Genomic DNA, 21795 nt, shown 5'->3' on the forward strand with positions numbered 1-21795 from the left:
TTAAGGTTAACATTAGTGTTTTGTTTTTGATTTGTAACCAGAATCAAGAGAGGTTTATTATCAAATGAAAAGGTTATTAACTGGCAACTACACACGGTGGAAACACAAAAATGCAGGGGAGGTCGCCCTTCTAAGAGGTCTGCTCATAAATGTTTGCTGCTGTCACTGAGAGCACCTGGAAGGTTTTAGGTTTCACTGACACAACCTGATGATTTATGTGACAACATCTCTAGTAAATCTGACTTTGCAGACGTGTTATATTTCTCACATCTAACATGCCATCCTTGTGCTGTCAGTCTGTTGGGGGATTTTGAAGACTTTTTTTTGGTTTTGGCACAAAGAGGCATCAAGAACAAGGCAAGGGGGTCCAACAGGTAATCAGAATATTTGATTTTTAAAAAAGCAGTGCAGAAAAGTGGCATGCAAAATAGTGAGCACATTTATAAATTAATGTCTAGCCACATTACATGAAAAGTGACGCTACACAAGAGCTTGAAATGTCTATTTGTACTGAATCATCATTTTTTTAAGTGGTGAAAGAAGTATTCAGACCCTCCACTTAACTAAAAGTCATAATACTTAAAAAATATATATATAGCATGAAGGTCAAGTTTAAAATGTACTTTATATGTACCCAAAATGTATGTAGGTTTAATGCAAAATCTTATCCATTAGATTATTGGATCAGAAACATTGATTCATTAATGGTCATGTCTCTTTAATGATGGCGATTGTCTAACCAACAGTCAAACTTTATATTAACATGTGAAACAAATGTAGTATAAACAGACATTCCGGTTTTTATTGGGCCAATTGACATAAAAGCTTTTTAGATAACAAAAAAACCCCAAAACATTAAAATACACATTCATATATTATTCTGAATATTTTTTTTAATGTTCTGCGGCTTCAATTTGGCTTCAAATTAAACAAGATGGAGCATATGAGCAAGAGCCAAACGTCTCTTTGCTCGGGTCGTCCACCGACTGATTAGTTATTGCCCTCGGAGATGGAAGAGTACGCTGACACAGCGCGACCTTATAAAAACTGTCCTCGTCCTACCCCGGCACATCGTGTGGAGATTCATCCTAAACACCCTGTGCCAGGTTCCTGCTATTGCTGCTCACTCATTACTTTCACCATCAGCTTATAGTCACGCGTGCACAGTAAGTATGAAACGAGACGTGTTTTTGATCGCTTCTCGGTCCCTGAATGCATCTATTTTTATTACACTGTGATATTTCAGGGGCAAGTTACATGGACGTGGTTTTAGAAAGACTTTATTGTGTAAGTGAACACTAATGTGGCATTTCACTTAGCAGACACAACACGAGACAAAGAAATAATGAAACATTTCACAGGCAAATCAAGAAGAAAAAAACTATATAATTTAAACAACTTGCATAAATAAAAGTCTACACAGCAGTGAATATGAAATGGTTCATTTTACACTAAATACACATTTTCTGAGTGAAAGTCTGCTGCTCGTGTAATTGGAGAAAGCATTTTGGTTAAAAGTAGGATCAGTTTCTGTGGCACATATTTGGAGTTTGCAGTGAACCTTCTGCAACTGTAACTGGTCCCACATGAACCTTGATAATATATCAACAAAATCACAACGTTAACGTTTTGAACATCTTCATGTGATAAGAGGGTTTTTAATATTTTATGTTTTCTATATATTCAGTGTCATCTATTGCATTTTGGTTAAAGCTAACAACTAATCCAAAGAACCACTAAGTGAACGTAATGCAGGAAAATGAGTATGACGACAGGTTTCTGGTCAACAGAAAAAGAAAAAAAAAATCCAGCTTTGGTCAAATTCCACTGCTCTCTCTGCTTTTTTGTTTCTTTTTTTAAAATCAAGCCACTGATATGCACCTTTTCACACTGAGACCTGTTACTGACAGGTAGCGAGGACTACAACACACCTATATATAACAATTTAGCAGCTAGCGGCTTTTATTAAATCAATCCTTCCTCCCGTGTAAAGGATTTGTCCACAAGCAAAAATGTAGACTTGATTGATCCTTCTTTGTGTTAATGACATAATCACTTCCACCCCAGGACAAGAAGCCCAGTTTCATACTGTTTCTGGTGTATTTTTATTTACTGTCAACCTCCTGTGCAGCTCATGTCTCTTGATCCTTTCTGGAAAGCAACGATTCTTTGTGGGGGGATTGTTTTGTTGTTGTTTTTTTACAATGAACGAGGAACACGCAATCGACTGCTAATCTCTACCCTCTCCACCACATTGCACATTGCTTGAGCATCCAGACATTTCTCTTTGCTTTTATATTCATCTGCCAGTTCACGCCTGAAGGAATCAACGGAAAGGCCTTAAAGATCACAAGACGTGACGATGTAAAAAATGAAAAATCCTTTTGAAATTGTTACTGAAGCAAACCAGGGTGTAATTTCAGGCATGCGGTAATAACACGCTGTGCTTTGCTTTTCAAGTGAGCCTATGATAACAATGAAACTGAAAAGAAAAACATATATTTCAAATGGAGCTAGCTCAGTTTGATCTTACAGTTCCAGCAGAAAACAATAAAAATAAAAATAAAAAAAAAGTCACAACAAATAATGAGAACATAAAGTCATGCAGCTCATCTGTTGAATCCGTGTTACAGTGTTACTCTGAAGTGGCTTCATATGTTTATTACCTATCAGATGCACAAAGCTAAACACAAACAGCGCAGCGCAGACTGGCCTTTAGCAGCATTATCGCACGTCGCTCAAGCTACTCGTCGTGTTCAGTTTCAAGAATGCAGAAGAAGAAAAGCAACGGAGTCATGAGTGGGTTAAGAGAATTTCTACATACAGTACATTGTAAAACAAGTAGTTAAAAAATGTAAATGTAACTGCCGCAAAAGAATAAAGACATCTTTAGCTCAAACTGTAACAGTGTACACAGAACAGAGTACATTAAGAACATTATACATACTTCCTATTTTCTTCTGCAGTGATCAACTCTGTTTTATTTTTGTGTCTGTTTTTTTTTTTTCTTTAAGTAATACAATCTTTAAACTCTGCAGACATCAGTTTTTAATTTAGTAAAATATTAGGACTGGGGAAAGCAGCATGGCTTTTTAAATCTTAATAACTGTCACAGAGACTTAACCTAATTTTATCTCTGCCACACAAAAAAAACCAAAAACCCAAAAGACAAATTATCCACAAAGTTTGACTTAGTAGCTCAAAACTCAAAAACTTGGCATTTTGGTCAAGCTTTTTTAATAATGTTACACTATTCAGGATTAAGACTGTATTAGAAAGTGCTTGATTCACCATTTATATAGTAAATAATATAATAGATATATTATGATATGACCATTAGTATAATTATGCTTATTACCAGCAGTGATATCTGTGCATGGTGTTAACACATCTGTATTTATAAATGACATAATAAGGAGGAGTAAAAATATGTAAATGATGAATTAAGCACTTGCTAGTAGCGTTCTAAAGAGCCAGGATTGTGCCTGTTTCATTGATATTTCTTTAAAAGATTTCATAGTTTTAGGAGGAACTGTGACTTTCCTTGTAATCTTACACTTTTAAGTCACCTTGTGTTTCCAGTGTCAGATTCTACCTTTTTACTGGAATGTGTGAGAAACCCTACAGCCTCCAGCTACTAACTCTTTACAAGTGCCCTCTCTGAAAACAAGAGAACGGGTCAAGCTACGCCTCTGTTTAGCTGACAGGTAAATGTCAGTAAGGTCATCAGTGATATATTATTGAGTTACATGGTTTAGAAGGGTGTGTCTTGACATCTGGTATTTTAGCTCTCAGATTCCCTCTTTTCCAAGCCTGTCTGGTTATTACAGGTTTTGAGTTAGAAAAAACTGAAGAATAAAAAGATCACATCCTTCGTCGCCAGACATGATAATGCTTCACCAGATATTATACTGGGGATTCTGGGATGTGTGGTCTTTGGAGCAGTAGGTACCTGAGTTGCCTGATTGCAAGGCAAAGTGAAAGAACTTTAGCTTAGTTTGTCTTAGTTTTTGGTGTCATGAATCTTGAGATACACAGTCGTTCTATTAAAAGGCTACAGAGGGTGGAGAACAAGGTTCTGTATCGATCCCCAGAATAAACTAAAGTGTAAAAAAAGAGGACTAGGGCTCACTTTATGGCCAGTAGAGGGGATGCGATGGCCTGCGACGCAGCTGCATAGAAAGACCAACTGTAGTTTGGACAATAATACAGGTTTTAATAGGGTTTTAAGATCTGCAGTGTCTTTAAATGTGCCTGCGGTGATGGTGGTGATGGTGGTTGTGCATGTCTTCCATTGAGATTCTGCCCCACGCGCCGATCACAAATGTTTCAATCTCACACTCGTTTTCCCCACGAGCGATCCGGAAGTAGCCGTTTTCACCCCAGTTCTTTCCCCAGGAGTTGGCAGCAATCTGGGGGAAATAAGATCACACCAACTGTAAAATACAATAAGACTTAAAGATGACAAGGTTTTATTTACTTTCCCCTACACCTCACCAATCAGGGGGGAAAAAAACAGCTTTTTACAACAGACTTTTTATTTTAATATCGAATAATCACTTATAGTAATTAAGATACTGTTTTTAAAATTTAATCATATTGAAAAGAAGCTTTAACTGTTTAATCGTTAAAACATATTGCCTGTGCTACAGCAGCAGGGTTTTTCAGTCAATCTCTTTAAAAGGGACCTATTACACTTTTCCTTATTTCCTGCTGCTCAGTTTGAAACTCATTTTCTACTCTTGTGTCGAGCTGACATCAGCCTGAAACAGACATCCTTATATGATAATTTCAAGCTGGGATGAGGACTTGCAAACACTATAAGAACTAAATTTGTGGAAGCCAGGAGAGGGGCAGCCAATCAGAAAACAGCGGCCTTTTAGAGTGGGAGGATAGAGAGTAGATTTAAAAGTAGTCATTTTTATTTTAAGTCTAAAAAACAAAAATAAGGAGCTGGAAATAAGCATAATAGGCCACCTTGAACTACTGGTAAAGAAGGTGTAAAGTGAAAACTTACCCAATATTTTCTTGATGTTCCATCAACATTTCTCTCTTCTCCCCACCTAGTGCACAGATCAGAGATGATAGTGAATTAAAGCGCATAAAAATTAAAGTATAGCTACGTCTTATTAGAGCTGTAAAAAAAATAATTTAAGACATGTAATGCATTACTTTGCCTCAGATGTGCTCAGTGAAAAGCAGATATGCAGGGTTCAAATGTTTAAAAAAAATAAACTTTCCCCTTGTTAACAACATCCTGAGTATTTATAGCTGGACATCATTTTGCATTCCAATACAAAGAAACACAGAGTTCCCCTCTTCATCGGGCGTAGGTCACAGGGAAGAGGAACAGCACCTCAGCTTCATCAGAGCACCAACACTGCAAAAAATGAGCAGCCCACAGGGACACTGAACTTTAGCTTTACCTTCTCTGGTGGCTGTGGCTTTGTTCTCAGGAAACCCTGGCAAAGGTCCATAAATTCCCATCATGCCATACACTTTGGTCTTAGCGTAGCTGCTGCCAACCCCTGCCGTTTCTGCTCGTCATGATCAAAACAGACCTAAAGCCAATTCCCATCCTGTTTTTCCACACCCGGCCTTTCATTTCCAAAGAGACTCCCGGTCTGCAATCGGTTGTTATCTTTTATAAAGTAAAGGAATGCTGGGAAATACACTGGACGGCCTCAGGCCCTGCCAACTCAGTAGCCTGCCACCAAAACACTGGCAAACTGTGCCAGGCTTCATTCAGCGAGTGACTTTATTAGGCCACTACTCTCCCAAGTGGATTATAACGTCACATTGACCAGGAGCAGACACATTAAAAGCAGCTGTGTAAATACAACATCCCAGCCAGCGTCTAAAGTAGACCCTGGCTGGTGTTTGTGAGCATTGTTCACACCTGTATACAAGTGTGTGACCCCGTGTTTACTTGTGTGCATATTTATTGGTATAGAGACAGGCAGACAGAATCAGACCACTGCTGATCTCTTATCGGTCTTCCAATCAACTCACTTGCTCACTTGGGGACAATGATGGACATGCCCCTGTGCCCATGTACCCCCGCCCTTGCCCAGCGCCCCTCATCCCAGCTCTGACCTCTCCTCTCGGGCACTGATCCCCCTCTCTCTGTCCAGTGCAGTCGGGATCAGCACCCCAGACAATGCCCTTTCCGCCACAGTGGACCTCAATGCTATCTCCACAAACTTTCCCAGGCCCTGGGCTTAAACGAATACACAGCTATGGGATTTAGTCTATGTAAACACACTGAAACCTGTGGCTGGCAGGTTTGGAGCTCAAAACAGTGCCTTTCACAGCCTCCATCCATCCCTAAACCTGCACCGCAGCTAAAGCCACATCCAGCCAAACCACATCCAAAGCAGTCAGAAATCACAGTAGTTGTAGAAGGAGGCTGTATCTTCATCCTCACCATCATCTCACACTGTGCATACCTCCACAGTTTACTGACAATGAAGCTGCAGAGAAGTAATTACACTCCAGAGGGTGTGGTTCTAACACGAGCGTGATAAGCAAACACGAATGCACTTGAAGAAAACTGAGAAAACTGTATAGGATTTAAATAAGCTAAGTACAGGTTGGAGGATGAGAAGTGTTTGGGTTTTTTTTGTTTGTTTGTTTGTTTTTTTTATCCTACATGTGCTTATGCATGAAAGAAAAACTACAGACAGTGAAAGCTTCGAGTAAAGAGATTTGTGTTTTATCCTTATCAGATAAAAGCAGAGAAGTTGCTTCTGTCATAATTCAGGACTTGCATGTTTGCTGTTTTTTTGACACTCAGGTAAATGTTTATCTACAGTATGACACAAACCCACACGTCATTGGATGAATTAGCCGGTAATTGGGGTTTTATTATCTCACATAAAAACTGGAGGAGCCGGGGATCGATCAAACAACGTTCCAATTACTGCCCATCTCTGACAGTCAAATGTTACCAAATACCAATTACTCAGAACCACTGTCACAGTTTAAAAATGTAAACTGAGCCAAATATATCAGTGACATATGTCAAAGGCAGCTGGATGAACTACAGCCTGTAAAATATTTAAAAGCAAAGAGCGGTTTATTCATCTTAAAGGTCAGAATATTTAAAAAACAAACAAACAAACAAACAAACCATAAAACAGTATCAGTCTGTCTGGAGTCTAAAATGATAAGAGGAATATTTTGGCTTAAATGTTAAGAGGAGTAAAAGAAAGGAAGTGGGACAGTCTGACGGCCAGATGAAGAGTGATGATGGAGACATCACAGAGCCAGAGAAACGCACGGCAGTGGGTGTGGGCAGGCAATCCAGGTGCGTCAGCCGTCTACCTGCCTGCATATTTGCGGTTGTTAAAGTGACTAGATGGGGGGGCAGGGGGGACTGTCTGGGGCAGATGAAGGAGTGGAGCCAAGGTGTGTCTCCGAGAGCAATAGTCTGGAAGGGAGGGAACGCTTATTCACAAGCAGACAGCTGGCTGTGTGCAAACACACGTGCAAGTGGAGCTTTGAATCAAACCCAGTACCAACAAGGACTCAATTAAAACCCTGATTCATCCTTATTAAACAACTTCTGAAGAGATAGGGCCACTGCTAAGCATGTAGCAACAGTTAAACCAGACACACTCGGGTTAAAGATGTAGAAAAGGTGAAAGCTTTTGTCTAAACAGGAGTCAGGTAAAGAAAAAAAAGAAAAAAACCTGGTGAGTTGATTTTAAGCCCAGTCAGGTCTGTATATGCATGTCTCCGAGCCACGTTGTGACAAAGTATGTTGGTTCACTAAATGGGGGCAAAAATATGAACTGTTTTGGATTGTCTCGGTATTCTGGTAACTTACCCGGTGATCCTGACTGAGTGTGTGCCATGTTTGCGGTATTGCGGTGGTTTAGTGAAACTGGCATCTGTGTGTTTGTAGATCCCAGTCTTATAGACAAAGAAGTCCTCGTGGACCTCCATAATAGCTGCAAGAACAAACAAGCACGGAGAATTAGAAGGTGGAAATAACCTGCATGAGTACACGCGCACGCACACACACACTTTGATTAGCCATTTCCCAAAACTATTAAGCAATTTCACCAAACAAATTCTGATTTCCCCCGAGTCACACACCCAAACATCAGAGCAGGTTTGTGTGCGTGTGTTAGTGTAAGCTGCACATCTAAGCTATGTGTGACTTTGTTTTTCCAGCAGCTGTTTATGGATAGAAGAAGTTTTTAAAGCTGTATCAGCACTAGATGCAGTGTTCCCTGGTTGAGAATATAATGCAAACTTTCACTCTTATTAGAATCTCTTCAGCAGACACACACAATGACCACACACACTCATGCAGCTCTCCACGACTTTCTCAAAACTCTTCCTCCCTGGACTGTTGAACAATAAGTTGGCACACGCTCCCATACACACATGCACACATCCTTCGACATGTGACTCCTTTATTCAAGTGTACTTGAAGGCATTCCAGATGGGCTCCAGGCAGCTAGCCGCGCTAATATAGCAAAGTTAGATCAACCCTAGCAAGCCGCGGAGGCCGCTCATTTCTGACGGGGTGACTGGGGTCAGAGTTAAAACTCTGGTTAAAACCATTCAGATGAAAAGGTTAAATATGACATCAGTCTAGGTCAGATACTTCAAGCTGTGTGTGTTTTAATTCGTGAAAAGTCACACCCACGTGGGAGCAATGTTGACAATAAAATACAAGCATATTTAAGGAAGACATACACACACAGAAAGGCATTGCGTTACCTTGCACGGGGCCATTATCCATAATCTCCTTCATAATCTCCTTTTCCTAAGTGAGACGATAGAGAGAACGATTTATAGGCAAAGGAGAGTGAGACAGACAGAATGATCGTTACATGTCAGTGAAACGGAGAGGATGAAAACAACCCCCTGGAAGTTAAAAGTCAGATAACAAGATTGAGTTCAGCAGGGCCCCTTGGTCTTAATGCCTGGCTTATTGACTTCACAGGCTATCAAGAGACAGGAACAACAGGCTGTAATGATTTTGAGAAGCATTAGCCGTCACTTAGCCCTGACGGATAGCTTCTGGTGAAACCACATGTTGGCTGCTGCTCAGCGGTTGTCTGATTTGCAGAAGATCCATGCAGCAGCGTGGAGACACCGCTTCGGGAGGCAGTTTGTGCAAATGTTACATGATACTAGTGCATGGGTTGCAGAGAGGGCGGGGATAATGTCTCCATGAAGTCATTTAGATTCATCCACCCATATTAGCAACCAAAATAGAGATATTTTACGGTTTTTATTGTTCGATTGAAGGATGAGGGCTTATGTAACTCACTTCTGTCTCCGAGCAGAAAGTAGAAACACTAATATGAGGAGGAAATCTCATTTCGGATTAACCCGCTGGTCCTGAAATGATAGCAGACAATGAGTGTTGTCTTTAAATTGGTGTAATTCACTCACAGCGGTGTTTCTCAAAGACAGCCTTTCTAAGTCATCGTACTAGAATAGTTTATAATTTAGTTTTATACACAAAGCTAACTCCTCAGTTCTGAATCCTACCTCCTGAGATATGGAAAACAAGTGGGTAAAAAACAAAACCAAAAAAAAAAAGCACATCCCACTGCCCTTCTACAATCTCAGACTCATTCCCAGGTGAGCCAGGCACACCATGGCTGATCAGTATAGTTTTGTGAGCGAGAGTGGATGTTTTTGTGTACACTTGTGCTTTGTGCAGCTTTCTTTCACTTACATTGGATGAGAGCCTGTAGGGCGGCGTGGACTGGTAGATGTCGTTGTGGTAGTTTTGCGTGTTGGGACATCGCTGCGTGGCTTGCCTCTTCCCCCGTCCAACCGAGCGGCTCTGCATCATGCAGCGACCCACCTCTGCCGGCGTTTGCTGCGGAGGTTGATATGGGTAACAGTCTTCTGTCACAACTCTGTCGGGAGGGATGGGAAGATGTAAGTCACCCATCATTCATTCACGAGCAGTAATAACTTTGTCTGAGATGAAGGGGGGCTTACCCTCTACGCCGAAGATACCACCAGGCTCCATCTATGCGTCCTCCGGCACAGCCTCCCTGGTTGCGTGTGTCACAGGAAATAAGATTTTGGGGAGACAGCCGAGGAGTCATGTGGCCCATAGACTGGATGGAGATTCTGTCTGATGCCACAGCTGGTGGCAACAAAGCAAACGCATAAACACGTAACTAAAATTTCATGGTGGAAGCTTCACTTCAAGAAGAAACTTGAGAACTAAAGAACTTCTATTTCCTATAGTTCATGCACGCTTGCATGTGACACATTTTAAGGATATTTCCCTACAGTTCCCCCATTAGCCCTACAGATGTCATTTTCCCTAAGACAGCACCTGCTGTTGAGAAGGCCCAGGAAGCAGCGCAGTTGCCCTGATCCAGCGGTTCATGAATCTTCCCCGGCCACTTCTCTGCTGAATTGAAGTAGGGCGGCAGATTGTCGGTCTGAGGATCCATGTTCATCTGCAAGAGGGAAAGAAGTTTGTTCGTTCGTGCTTCAACTCCATCTTTTGCAGCAACCCACGAAGAAAACATTTATAGTTCTCAGTAAAAACAGTCATTATTACCAACTGACAGTCCAAGATGTGTGACATGAATTTATAGGGAAAAGAAAGGAAACGGTATTTAAAAACAGCCTAACATTTACGTGCAGCAGCACGGGTTGCTTGAATGTGGCGTCAGGTAGTGTAGTGCAACTGTTTGGCCACAGCAGAACTCAAACTGAAGGGTGCAATTAAAATACTTGTGGGCAGCTTCGTAATACAAGCTTGGATCATGGGCAGATTACATAAGTCTACTAATCAAAGGCCACATTTAAAAAAAAAAAAAAAAGAGGATTTCTTTACAACCATTTGAACCAGAATCCATTTCTAACGTTGCAGAATAGACAGGACCCTCTGAAGCCACTCCTCTTTGTGAAACAACAAGTCTCTTTGGTTATATTAGGGTTTCATCATGATGATAAACTTCTGTTATAGAGTGTAACTGTCTCCCTGATAGAGCGCTTTCACTCAGACGTGCTCCATCATTTAATCGCCAGCTATTGTCGGATACTCTATTCATATCTCCTGGTATTATGTGATGAACATACACTACAGATAGCTTCATCTCTCTCTCTCTGACAAAGACTCTGGCTGCCCGCGGTGCATTCCACTGCTTAATAGTGAAGCATTCAGAGCACAGACGGCCACCTGATACATCACTAAGGAATGTGCTGCTGCTCAGAGATTTGGAGCTCTGGCAGGTCAAAGTGCAAAAAAAGCACCTGATCCAAAAGGCATCTAAAATGTTGCATTAAGTGCGTTTGACACGAGTCTGCAGAAACAACAGGAAAGGGGAGAGACTGGGAGTTTTGTGAATGGGCTGTGATCTGATTTGTGGCACAGGCAGGGACACGCTGACGGCGGAAGGAGTAGGGGGTGTTACAAAATTTCGAGGTGGAATGAATGCACGCAGGGCAAAGTGGGGATGCGCAGACCCAAGAGGAAGTCTTGTCTTTATTCTCAAAGCCGCCACCATCCTTTCCGTCTTCTCTATGTGATGTTTTGGTTGCGTCTTATGTAATCTTTCTGGGGTAAAAATGTAAACAAAGACAGAGCAGGCTGAGGTCTCCAAACAGAGAGGCCGTTACATACCAGCAGGCCACCATAATTAAGTGAAGCAGGTTTTGATCAGTGCTCACTTGTTTGTAATAGGTTTCAAGCGTGCAAGAGCTTGTAAGAAAAAAAGAAAAGTTGAAAAGTAAAGGTATGAGTAACTTTTTCTTTTTATTCTCACCTGTCTGTAAAACTTCCTGCTTCCACCCACATCTCTCCTCTTTATGTCATACACTCACACAAGTGGGAAACAGTTTGTGACTAATTCAGCATATGTTCCTATCATGACTACAGAATAGAAACTATAGTTCTTTAAATTCAGCGTTGATCAAATTTCATATACTCTGATTTTAAAAACTATTTCTATGTAATATTTCAAATGTCTGTGTTTAAATGCAAAAATAAGCAAACGATGTATACAATACCAATCGTTTCTGTTGCCAAATATTAAGAATATTATTTCTGTAAATCTCTATGTTACTTTTTTCCTGCTATTCATGAGTGAAGAAAGACATGGTCCAGCCAACCGGTAATCCAACGATTCACTGTTTAGGGAACCTGAGTATGCACGCTAACCACTTGGTTATCAAATCACTCCATCATACAATTTTGAAAATATCTAAAGACATCATTTTGGTTTTCTCTCCATAGTTGTAGTATTAGTGGAATCAGGAGATGAATGATATGTTATCCGTATGTTATGCCTTTTGTCGTTTTTAAGTGGAAACTGAGAGTTTAAGAAGTTACACCTAATGGCGACCAGTACAGTTATATTCTTACAGTTCCTGTATGGATATATCAAGGGCACCTAAGTGAATTTAATTTAATTTTATGTAAAAGTCCAGCCAACAGCTCAATGTGTTTTATATTGCAAAGTAAAGATCCTACAATATTAGAAAGAAATCCCAGCAATCACACAACCTTCTATGAGCAAGCATCTGGTGAAAGTGGGAAGGAAAAACTCCCTTTTAACAGGAAGAAACCTCTGGCAGAACCAGGCTCAGTGAGGGGCGGAAATCTTCTGCAACTAATTGGAGGAGAGAGGAAAAAGAAGAAAGGGCAGAGAGAGGCAAGACAAGAGCCAGACTACAGGTGAGAGATTTAAATAAGGAGTCCAATCAGTGAAGTTTTGTATCTAAGCCTTTAGAAAGTTCACCCATATATTTATTTTCTAACGATGATTTGATGATTCAATGAACGAAGAGTCCTGTACCTGAATCTCATTCATGTTCATGACTGTTCTTGATGGTCTTTGTGTGCCCAGTCGGTAGCGGATGCCTTCGTTTAAAGTCATGCCATACAACTCACTGTAGTTAGCTGCCCTCCACCTAAAAACAATATGAAAGAGGCAGAAATCATATGTGTTTTTAACTACAAACAGTGTATTGTAAGTACGTGTCTATATTTATTTGTTTCTTACCCATAGTTTCCTCTGTTGACAGCTTGGATAATGTCCGGCTCAATGAGACAGGCGTTCTGCTCACACTCCCAACGTCCAGAAGTCCCACATGTGCTACAGCAGAGAGAAAAAAAAGTTAGTAGGGGACATTCAAAGAAACTACAAGTGCCTGAAAAAATGTGTATTTTTATGCTACAGTCACTAAAGTCTATTAAACAAAGGCAAGTGAGCAGAGGCTGAGTGGATTTCCCAAATAAGACATAAATTGAAAGAAGAATGTTAGCAGCCGGAAAAGGCTGGAGAAATTATGGAGTGGGATGGTTAAAAATAAAAAGCTTAGATTATTCAGCCTTTTAAGGCTGCAGAATGCAGATCCGTTTTTATTCGGCAAAACGGAAAATAAGTGAGCAGGATATTAACGATGACACACAGATGTTTACTTTGGAGACGCTCAGAAACAGAGGATTTACTTTCTGATGACTCACTGCCGAGAAGTGTGCCTTTGTGTGTTTGCGTGTGTGGTAATACAACATCAGAATGGAAAGGCTTTAAAAAAAACAAAAACAAACAAACAAACACACATATATATACATAAGCAGTCCCCTATCACACGTATTATAGTTGACAATTTGCAATGCACAGGTAGCCCTCCTGTATGTGTGCTCCCCTCCACCCCAATCATACCTCAGTCAGCAGTATTTCTCACTGGGTTATCGCTTCAATCACTTGCCTCAAAGCTGAGATAACACTAAACAGATCCACTCTGCATTATCTTTTTACTTGTACATCCAGTATGCACCAGTGGGTGTTTTAGTTATTTCTAATATATTTTCATGCACATGACATGTTTCAGATTATTATTTTAAACAGAAAACCCCCGCACAAATCCTGCATAAATGAAACGGAGAAAACAACTTCACATTTCCCTATGAAACATAGAAAAGCACAAAAAAGAAATGCATTCTCAAATGTATTGCAGATTTTCACTGATAAATGTATTATTGCTACTTATTAATATTAAACACACTTTATATGTCTTAGAACCATTGCCTGTTTTGTGCAAACCTTGTTTTATACATGCTATAAATAGCTCTGTGTAGCATACAACACATTGAGCTTGCTCGTTTTTTTGTTCTTGTGACAAACTCAGTTTTAAAAATACATCAAATGTGCTAAAACTATAAACTGCCTGTGCAATTTTAAACAGACGGATCCACACATGAGTAGACGGTAAAATCTAGACACTTAATTTAAACCTAGGTGACATATACATTAAAACAAAACCAGGAACATAAAGATAAAGCAGCTAAAGTTCAACTGCTAGTCTGGCAGGGAACAGCGGAAGCGTATGAGACAGACAGGTAATTAGGTGATAAGACACAGTGAAACAAGGCAGAGGGATGTAAGTAAAGCCAACAGAAGTGAAACAATGTGATCTTAAAGTCAAATTGAAACAGAAAGAAGAATGAGTTTGTGTGTAAAGTGACTATATTTTTGTTTTTAACAGTCACATGATCAGCAGCAGTGTTGAGGATGTGAGCCATACAATAACAGGGGTGTTTCTCAGATAATTATGTAGCTAGCATGAATTGTGCATGAAATGTTTTACTACCCAGGACCATCACTAAACAAATGCGATGTGTGTGACTGAAGAGGAATTTGACCTCTTCAGTCACACAGAAACCCGTGGACGGTATTCCCCTCTCAAATGGCTCACTTTCCTGCTGGGACACATGTGCCACGTTCATGTTACATTAAAAGGTTACACCAGTGTGTTTCTGCTCAGCATCCTACAGGGACCATCTGATGGCTTTTGATTGGTTCAAAGCAACTGTGACCTTTCACCTCTTCCACCCTCCAGCAGGAATACAGGCATGCAGCAGCACAGTGCCAGTAGGTCTGCGATAAACACACAGGGATAGGCTTGATTTATGGAGATTGAGGGACAGAGTGGGACTGAATATAAAATATAAGGGATGTGAGGACATATTTAACATTCCCCGTCACAGTCCCAATTTAAGATCTACTCGCCTGAGAGAGCATGGATAACAGCTAGACAACACAAGGTGTAGTATCTCACCATATCTGGCCATTGATGCTTCCAGATCAGTCGGAGCAGAGCCATGTTTGTGTGTGTGTCTGAAGATACGGCGCATCTACAATATCTGAGCAAATAAATAAACTTAGAAAGTCTATGCTGGCATTGGCTGTTGTCCCATCTGACATAACGAGCCAACAGACGAAAGCAGCTGCCAAATCAAATTAGAGATCAACTGTTCCTTCAGACTGCTACCCCAGAGACCATCTTTGAAAGGAGAAGTCGCCGAGGTTCAGATCTTTCGGGACAGATAACATGTTATCGGGATGGCAGCAGATCTGTAAATAATCAAATTAGCTAGAAATCCCATTAACAAGACAAAAAGCTGACACATACTGTATTACACGTTAACACTCACAACAGTAAATATAAGCGCAGGCTGAATACACGACACTTAGTCTGTTCTAAAAACCAATCTGCGGATGATTAATTTTGTGCTGCACAGACAGATGATGTTTATACTGATTGTGGTGCTGATGTCAAAGTGCATTAAGTGCAGCTGTTAAACCAGTTAGTCATTAGAACAGTTTCCCTTTCCTGTTCAAATCAGTAAAGAAACATAGGCGGTACAGATAAGAGAGTGCAGGGGCGCTGCTAATGAGAGCTTCGGGAGGGGGAAAAGGGCGAGAGCCGATTTCTGAAAGAGCTGGGAGGACACGCATTTGGGAAATTAATAAGTGGAGGGAGTGGGAGTAGGAGAAGCATGTCCGCGTGTATCCGTCCGAGCCCAAGTTGTGGCGCAAAGTTTCAAACTCCTGTGTGTATTGGTTTGATAAGCACGTGTGAGAGCACATGATACCGAGACTCTCTTGTTTTCAGAGCGAACGGGGGAGTTAGCACATTATTGTTGGTTTTTAGGAACTGGAACACCAGAGGCTATTTTTAAACAACCTCCACAAGTCTTTCCTCAAGATAAAAATAGGACCCCCACCCTTTATCAACTTCCATCAACTGTATTCCTTTCTTAATTGCTCCCGTGATAAGACTGAGTCACACACACACACACACACACACACACACACACACACACACACACACACACTTTAAAGAGCAACAATTGACACAGACGTGAGAAACCAGCGTGGAGGACAGATGCGGAATTCAATTTCCGCTGCTCCTGCTTTCACTCACTTAACCTCCCTCCAGACTCTTGGGAACTACTACACAGCTCCTTGACTGCAGCTTATGTCATGCAGAAAAATGGCAGCCGTCGCACACGGGCTCTGTTCCCCTCAGGGTGCTGAAAATCACTGAGACAGAGATACTTTCCTGTCACTTAGAGTTAATCCACAATGCTCTTTGTAGAAGCTCCTAACTTCATGTCACGGTAGTAAAGTGAATTAGAAACACACTGTATTGGAAAAATAATGCAGGACTGCCAAGGAGATTTACTCAAGGAGTCAATTACAGAGAGCTGTATTACAGTGTACAGACTTATTATAATGTATTCAAGCAGAGTGGTTTTCTATCTCTATTGAAGTAGACTCAAACTCAACTGGAAAACTGTTTCAGTTCTGATTCAGTCTATCAAGTCACGTAGAAAGGCAAATGCAAACCTCTCTTCTTCCCTAGGGAGAAAAATAATTCGCATAAGGGCTGTCTAAGCTTACCACTAGGCTATCCTATAATTTATAATAACAGAAAAGCCTTTGGAGGACAGGCAGTAGAAAGTTTGAAAACAAGGATCTACACCTCAAAAACATGACATAAAGCAATGATTTTGAGTAAAATGCAACTCAAATATATAAAATCAAAGGTGTATTTATTCAAATAATTAATCATTAAGGGAAAAAATGCTTGGTATACACTCAGCTACAGCAATCGAGTTAATTATCTTTTGTGTTCATGTACAAAATTACATGGGAAATTTACATGTTATCAAATTATTTAAAGTCAGCATTTTGGGGCATAAATACATTTCTGAGTGTGTAACAGAGTGCTTAGCAGGTGTGGTTTGTAGACTATATACAAAAGATGAACACCATGAAATCCTTTGGCTTGACTGAGAGGTGTCAATAGACCAAGTAGCCTAAAAATACCCTGCTTTTTCTACTATTTTCCACCAGATGGGACCAAAATTTACAAAATAAACTGCTTTTGGTATCAAGTAACACTTTAAGCGAGGGATTGAGAGTAAAATCTGAAGTTGAACAACAAGACAGACATCTCTACAACTGGGCTTCTATTTGCAGCCAGAGCAGTCACCCCCTGCTGGCCATTAGACAGAGTGCAGCATTAAAACACAGATTCACATTTCAGCCCCAGAGGCTACAGCCATCTTTTATATACAGTTTATGATGGAGGTGTGATGGAGAATCACCAGAAGTTATTACAAGGAATCCTAAAGTGGAAATGATCTCTAAACAAAATATCATAATGAGCTGAGATATTTTATTTTTCAGGCCTAAAGTCATTTCTCCTATTTGGACAAACTAACACGGCTTATCTGTCATCTTATCTTATCTATACTAGAGATGGCACGATACCACTTTTTTATGTCCGATACCGATACCGATATCATAAATTTGGATATCTGCCGATACCGATATGAATCCGATATAGTGTTTTTTAATCAACAAAACTGTTTTTTTAAAATATCTTGCTGCATTTTGTATAAGTTCATACTCAAGTTTAAAACAACAACTACACTAAAGCTATTCTGTTATACCTGTATGCAAAAAAAAAATATTTCATAGTTCAGCAATACTGATCAATCTAATAAACTTAAACCTACACCATCCTCCCTATTCTGGTATTTTAAAGAGTACTTAGCGTAAATATTAAGCAACCTAACTAATAGGGTTCCAACTCCCAGCAACAACAAAAATAAATAAATAAAAAATAGGGAACCACCCCTCACGCTCCACCTCATGATGCTTAATCGACGTAATCAACCTTAATTTGATGCAGTGTGAAAAAAAAATGCACAGAAATCAATTATTTTTCAAGAAATATTAAATAGATTCAACATCTTTCTTCAACAAAATTGCAGACTGCACAGATGGTACCTTCCCAAAGGAAAAAGTACTATAGCTTACTAGGGTATATATATTAGACTTAATAGTTACTATATACAGTAATTGACTTCTATTCATTTTACATCAAATTAAAACTTTGGGTGTAAGATTTGGATAATTATTTATTAAAAGCTAGACATTTTAAATGAGAATAAGAAAGAAAAGTATGTCTTTGTGCCCCCTTTTCCCTGTTCATGCCCTATCGGCCCCCCTGGCTAAACTTTGCTAGATCCGCCCCTGCACAGTTACCAGCCGTCAGCTGCGTAGAAAAAGATCCTGGTGTAGAAAGTAATATTAAATAAATTCTAACAAAAGCTTATCAAGCTAAACGTGCTGCTGTTGTTCAGCCGCTGGTTTCCTCTTTCTGGTGCAAAGTGGGCGATAAACAAAGAAGAGAGACGGACTCGCGACAGAAAAGCCGATCAGCTGATCATTAAGCAGTTTCATGATTGAAGTAGCAGCAAGAAGAGGCAGTTGCTTGTTAAGCTTAACGCAGGAATGCTTTACAAACATTCAGAGATGGACTTACACACTTGCTTTACTTCTCTCGGGATAACTTTGTCGGAGATGAAATGCCGGGTTGCTAGCGAAGCTCCACATGCTATCCAGACCACCGACAGGTCCCGCATGCCACAGCTGCTCTATCACGTGATGCATACTGCTCCGACGTGCTAACGTTCTGAGGTGAGTTACGGCGTGCTGCAAGTTTTGTGAGGTGCTTTCGTGATATTTAATGGATCGGATTACATTTTTTATTTTTCTCCGATATCCGATCTAGTAATTTAGGTCAGTATCGGACCGATACCGATACGTAATATCGGATCGGTCCATCTCTAATCTATACCTGCACATTTCTTATAGGCATTTAAAAAACTCAACAAAATTATGCACGCAGAGCTGGGCAGAAGGAGGCAGACAGAGTTTCAGGTGCAGGTGACGAAAGCTCATATGTGAGTAAGGATCATGTGATCAGCGAAAGATTTTCACTCAAAACAAGGATATAAAAATGAATAATGAACATTACTCCACAAAGCCACCAGCATAGTTAGAAACACATGCTGTGCAAAGGCACATTTTGCAACCTACAGCTTCATTTTAAACTGTGCAAATCCCCACAGCTTTTAGGAATACCAAGCGCTGTACGTCAGAGAGGGAGTCAGAGAAACTTGATGGTAAAAACAGATTTTTCAGCTTTTGTAAAGCCAAATCCATAAAAAAAAAAATTCCCCTCCAAATTATAAAAAAATATTACATGCATATTTATATAATGTTTAGTGTTTACACAGGTAAAAAAAAACAAAAAAAAACTGGGAACCTGAAAATGTTCGAACTTAAAGATACTTCAGGGGGCAATTAAAGGGAAAACCCTTGATTTAAAAGGCAGAAAGAATGCATGGAAAAGGCGGGGTGTACATACCATAAATTGCAATTTTCTTTGTATGTTTGCCCCGTCAAGAACGTGTTTCCATTTCTTTCACAGGTGCCTGAGAAAAGACAAAGAGTGGCAATTTAATATACGCAGGTTTGATGTGGCTAAACAATAAAGATCCTACCGCTAATCTCAACAAAAGCTACGCACAGTCTCAATCACTGAGACACAAATGAGACACATGCTGTACACGGAGGCTTAAAAGCACACATACACACTTGATATTAATAACACAGTAACCACATTCCTTCACTTGCAACCACAGTAAAAGTTAACAGCAACTAGTCTTAGTATTAACACACAGAAAATGTGAGGTCTAAGGAGCTCTAAGCCAGTAATCCTGTGTAGGAATGTGGCGTTAGCTTCTTTCCTGCCTTCCCAGGCTTCCCGGGCTCTCGTCATGCTTTAACCAGCTTACGCCCCACTGCACCAACTCTACTGAGATAGCATGGAAAGCCCCCACTTCCATCTATAATTAAACATCAAAAATTTTACAAAATTTGGGAGTTGCACACCCTGCGCTGTCACGACCCCAAAAGTGGCCCATCTTACTCGACTGTTAAAACGTTGGCGTTTTGGTGACAAGCTTACCTAAAGTGGAAGATGCTGTCAGAGGGGACTCCATGTGGAATTTAAGGCATAATCTGGCTGAGAATTTACAGTGTGAGCAGGTTTTCCCGGCCTCTGGTGTGAGGCCCCGTGCTGACAGTGTGATCTATGACTGATGCTCTCACAGCTGTCTCGCCCGGTCTATCATAATTCAAATTACTGCAGAGCTTCGGCAAGTGGCAAGTTACACATTAATACAGAAGGAATGTGTGCAGACTGAACATATGCAATGGTTACCGTGACATTTTTTGTATAGCATTCCTTCAGCGCAGACCGAGTGAAAAAACAGTGGCAGTTAAGAGGAAAGACCTATCATAACAAGCTGTCTTTCAGTGGCTTCCCTCCGCTGACTGTGTGATCAAACATGCTTGCGTGCACATGCTTGTACGTCGGACCTCCTGAGTGCCAAACCTTATCGAGCACGGCCCACATACCTGCATCGACCTCTCTAACTTTGTAGTCCTGTACCCATTGTCTGGCCGCATACCCCACATTCTTTCTCCTGACCTCCATTCATCCCTCTACACACCCCTCCTCCCACCGTCTCGGTTAATAAGAAGTCTACTGTTCCCTACGCTGCTCTCAGGTAGCCCTTTGCCTTTGCTGGCACATTTCACACTTCGGCAGAGAGGATGGTGCTAGAACTGTGAGGGAGTCCAAATGTAGTCAACCAACCAGTAACACAGGTGAACGAACAGGAGTTTAATCTGCAATACAATCAGATGCTATATGTAGATGATTTAAGGGACAGGGAACGTACAGATAATCATTATGTATGCTGAAATATAGTTTGACTTTCTATTATTATTATTATTATTATTATTATTATTATTATTATTAAATCCATTATATTAATACTGTCGTTTACCCTGTAACTCTGTGATTAATCACACAGAAGAAATCAAAGAGACATTAGAAAGATCAAAGGTTTCTGTCCAAGTAAGAAACATTGGTATGATCACTTCATATAAATGCAGTAACAAGCTGAAGCTTTTAAAAGCAGGTATGCAATTCTAATCCATTTTCAGCATATTAGGGGCGTCACGCTGCTTTCCATCGTGGCCCAGCGTGGAGCTTGTCAGTGGGGTTTCCTGCAGCTCTCTGACAGAGTTTAACTAACAAAGACATGCCCACATGCTCACACACATGGCTGCAACACTTTCTGATGCCCCCCAAAACACATTTGTACCTTCACATACCAATGAAAGGCGGCTGCACGCCAAGACAGTGACCCCAGAAGTCGGGGCAGCAGTCGGACACCGTGCGGTTGCAGAACAGGTCACAGTAGCAGATCGTGTCCAGGTACGGCACGGTGCACAGGTCGTCCCTGCCAGGACAGCAGCCTCCTCGTCTCTGGCAGTAGGAGCCGAATGGGTCTCTGATGCCGCCAACATGAAGTGGACTGGCAAGCTCCCTCTTGGTCCTTCTGGAAAGGATTCTGTCTGCAGTGCCTTCTCCCACCACCAGGAGTAGCACGGTCACAGTCAACAGGATGAGCTTCATGATAAACCTGCGACAGGGAGACAACAGAAATTAAACATTTAAGAGTTGTGGATAAAGCCAGTGTTATCCAAGGCATACCTCTGTATGATGCTCAAGAAGACACACTTAAAATGCTCCACTCTGCAGGGGGAAGAGCAGCAGAGTGTAGCAGAGTAA

The 21795-nt window shown here is 40.7% G+C and overlaps 1 protein-coding gene across 1 annotated transcript in view; it reads right to left on the bottom strand.

The window, feature by feature from the left end:
* Window positions 1-1264: 1264 nt before the first annotated feature.
* tinagl1 (tubulointerstitial nephritis antigen-like 1) overlaps window positions 1265-21795 on the bottom strand; it is a 23366-nt gene continuing 2835 nt past the window's right edge. The window contains exons 2-12 of the mRNA XM_005917401.3: window positions 21336-21646; window positions 19516-19582; window positions 13005-13097; window positions 12798-12912; window positions 10325-10451; window positions 9979-10129; window positions 9707-9893; window positions 8737-8782; window positions 7832-7955; window positions 5018-5063; window positions 1265-4412 (exon numbers count right to left, since the gene is read on the bottom strand). Coding sequence (XP_005917463.1) covers window positions 4245-4412; window positions 5018-5063; window positions 7832-7955; window positions 8737-8782; window positions 9707-9893; window positions 9979-10129; window positions 10325-10451; window positions 12798-12912; window positions 13005-13097; window positions 19516-19582; window positions 21336-21639 — 1428 coding nt within the window. The 5' untranslated portion in view covers window positions 21640-21646 and the 3' untranslated portion in view covers window positions 1265-4244. The remainder of the gene's footprint in view (window positions 4413-5017; window positions 5064-7831; window positions 7956-8736; window positions 8783-9706; window positions 9894-9978; window positions 10130-10324; window positions 10452-12797; window positions 12913-13004; window positions 13098-19515; window positions 19583-21335; window positions 21647-21795) is intronic.

The sequence above is a fragment of the Haplochromis burtoni genome, unplaced genomic scaffold (genome assembly GCF_018398535.1).
Source record: "Haplochromis burtoni strain Fernald_Lab_line unplaced genomic scaffold, NCSU_Asbu1 Contig_25, whole genome shotgun sequence".
In the NCBI taxonomy this organism is placed as follows: Eukaryota; Metazoa; Chordata; class Actinopteri; order Cichliformes; family Cichlidae; genus Haplochromis; species Haplochromis burtoni.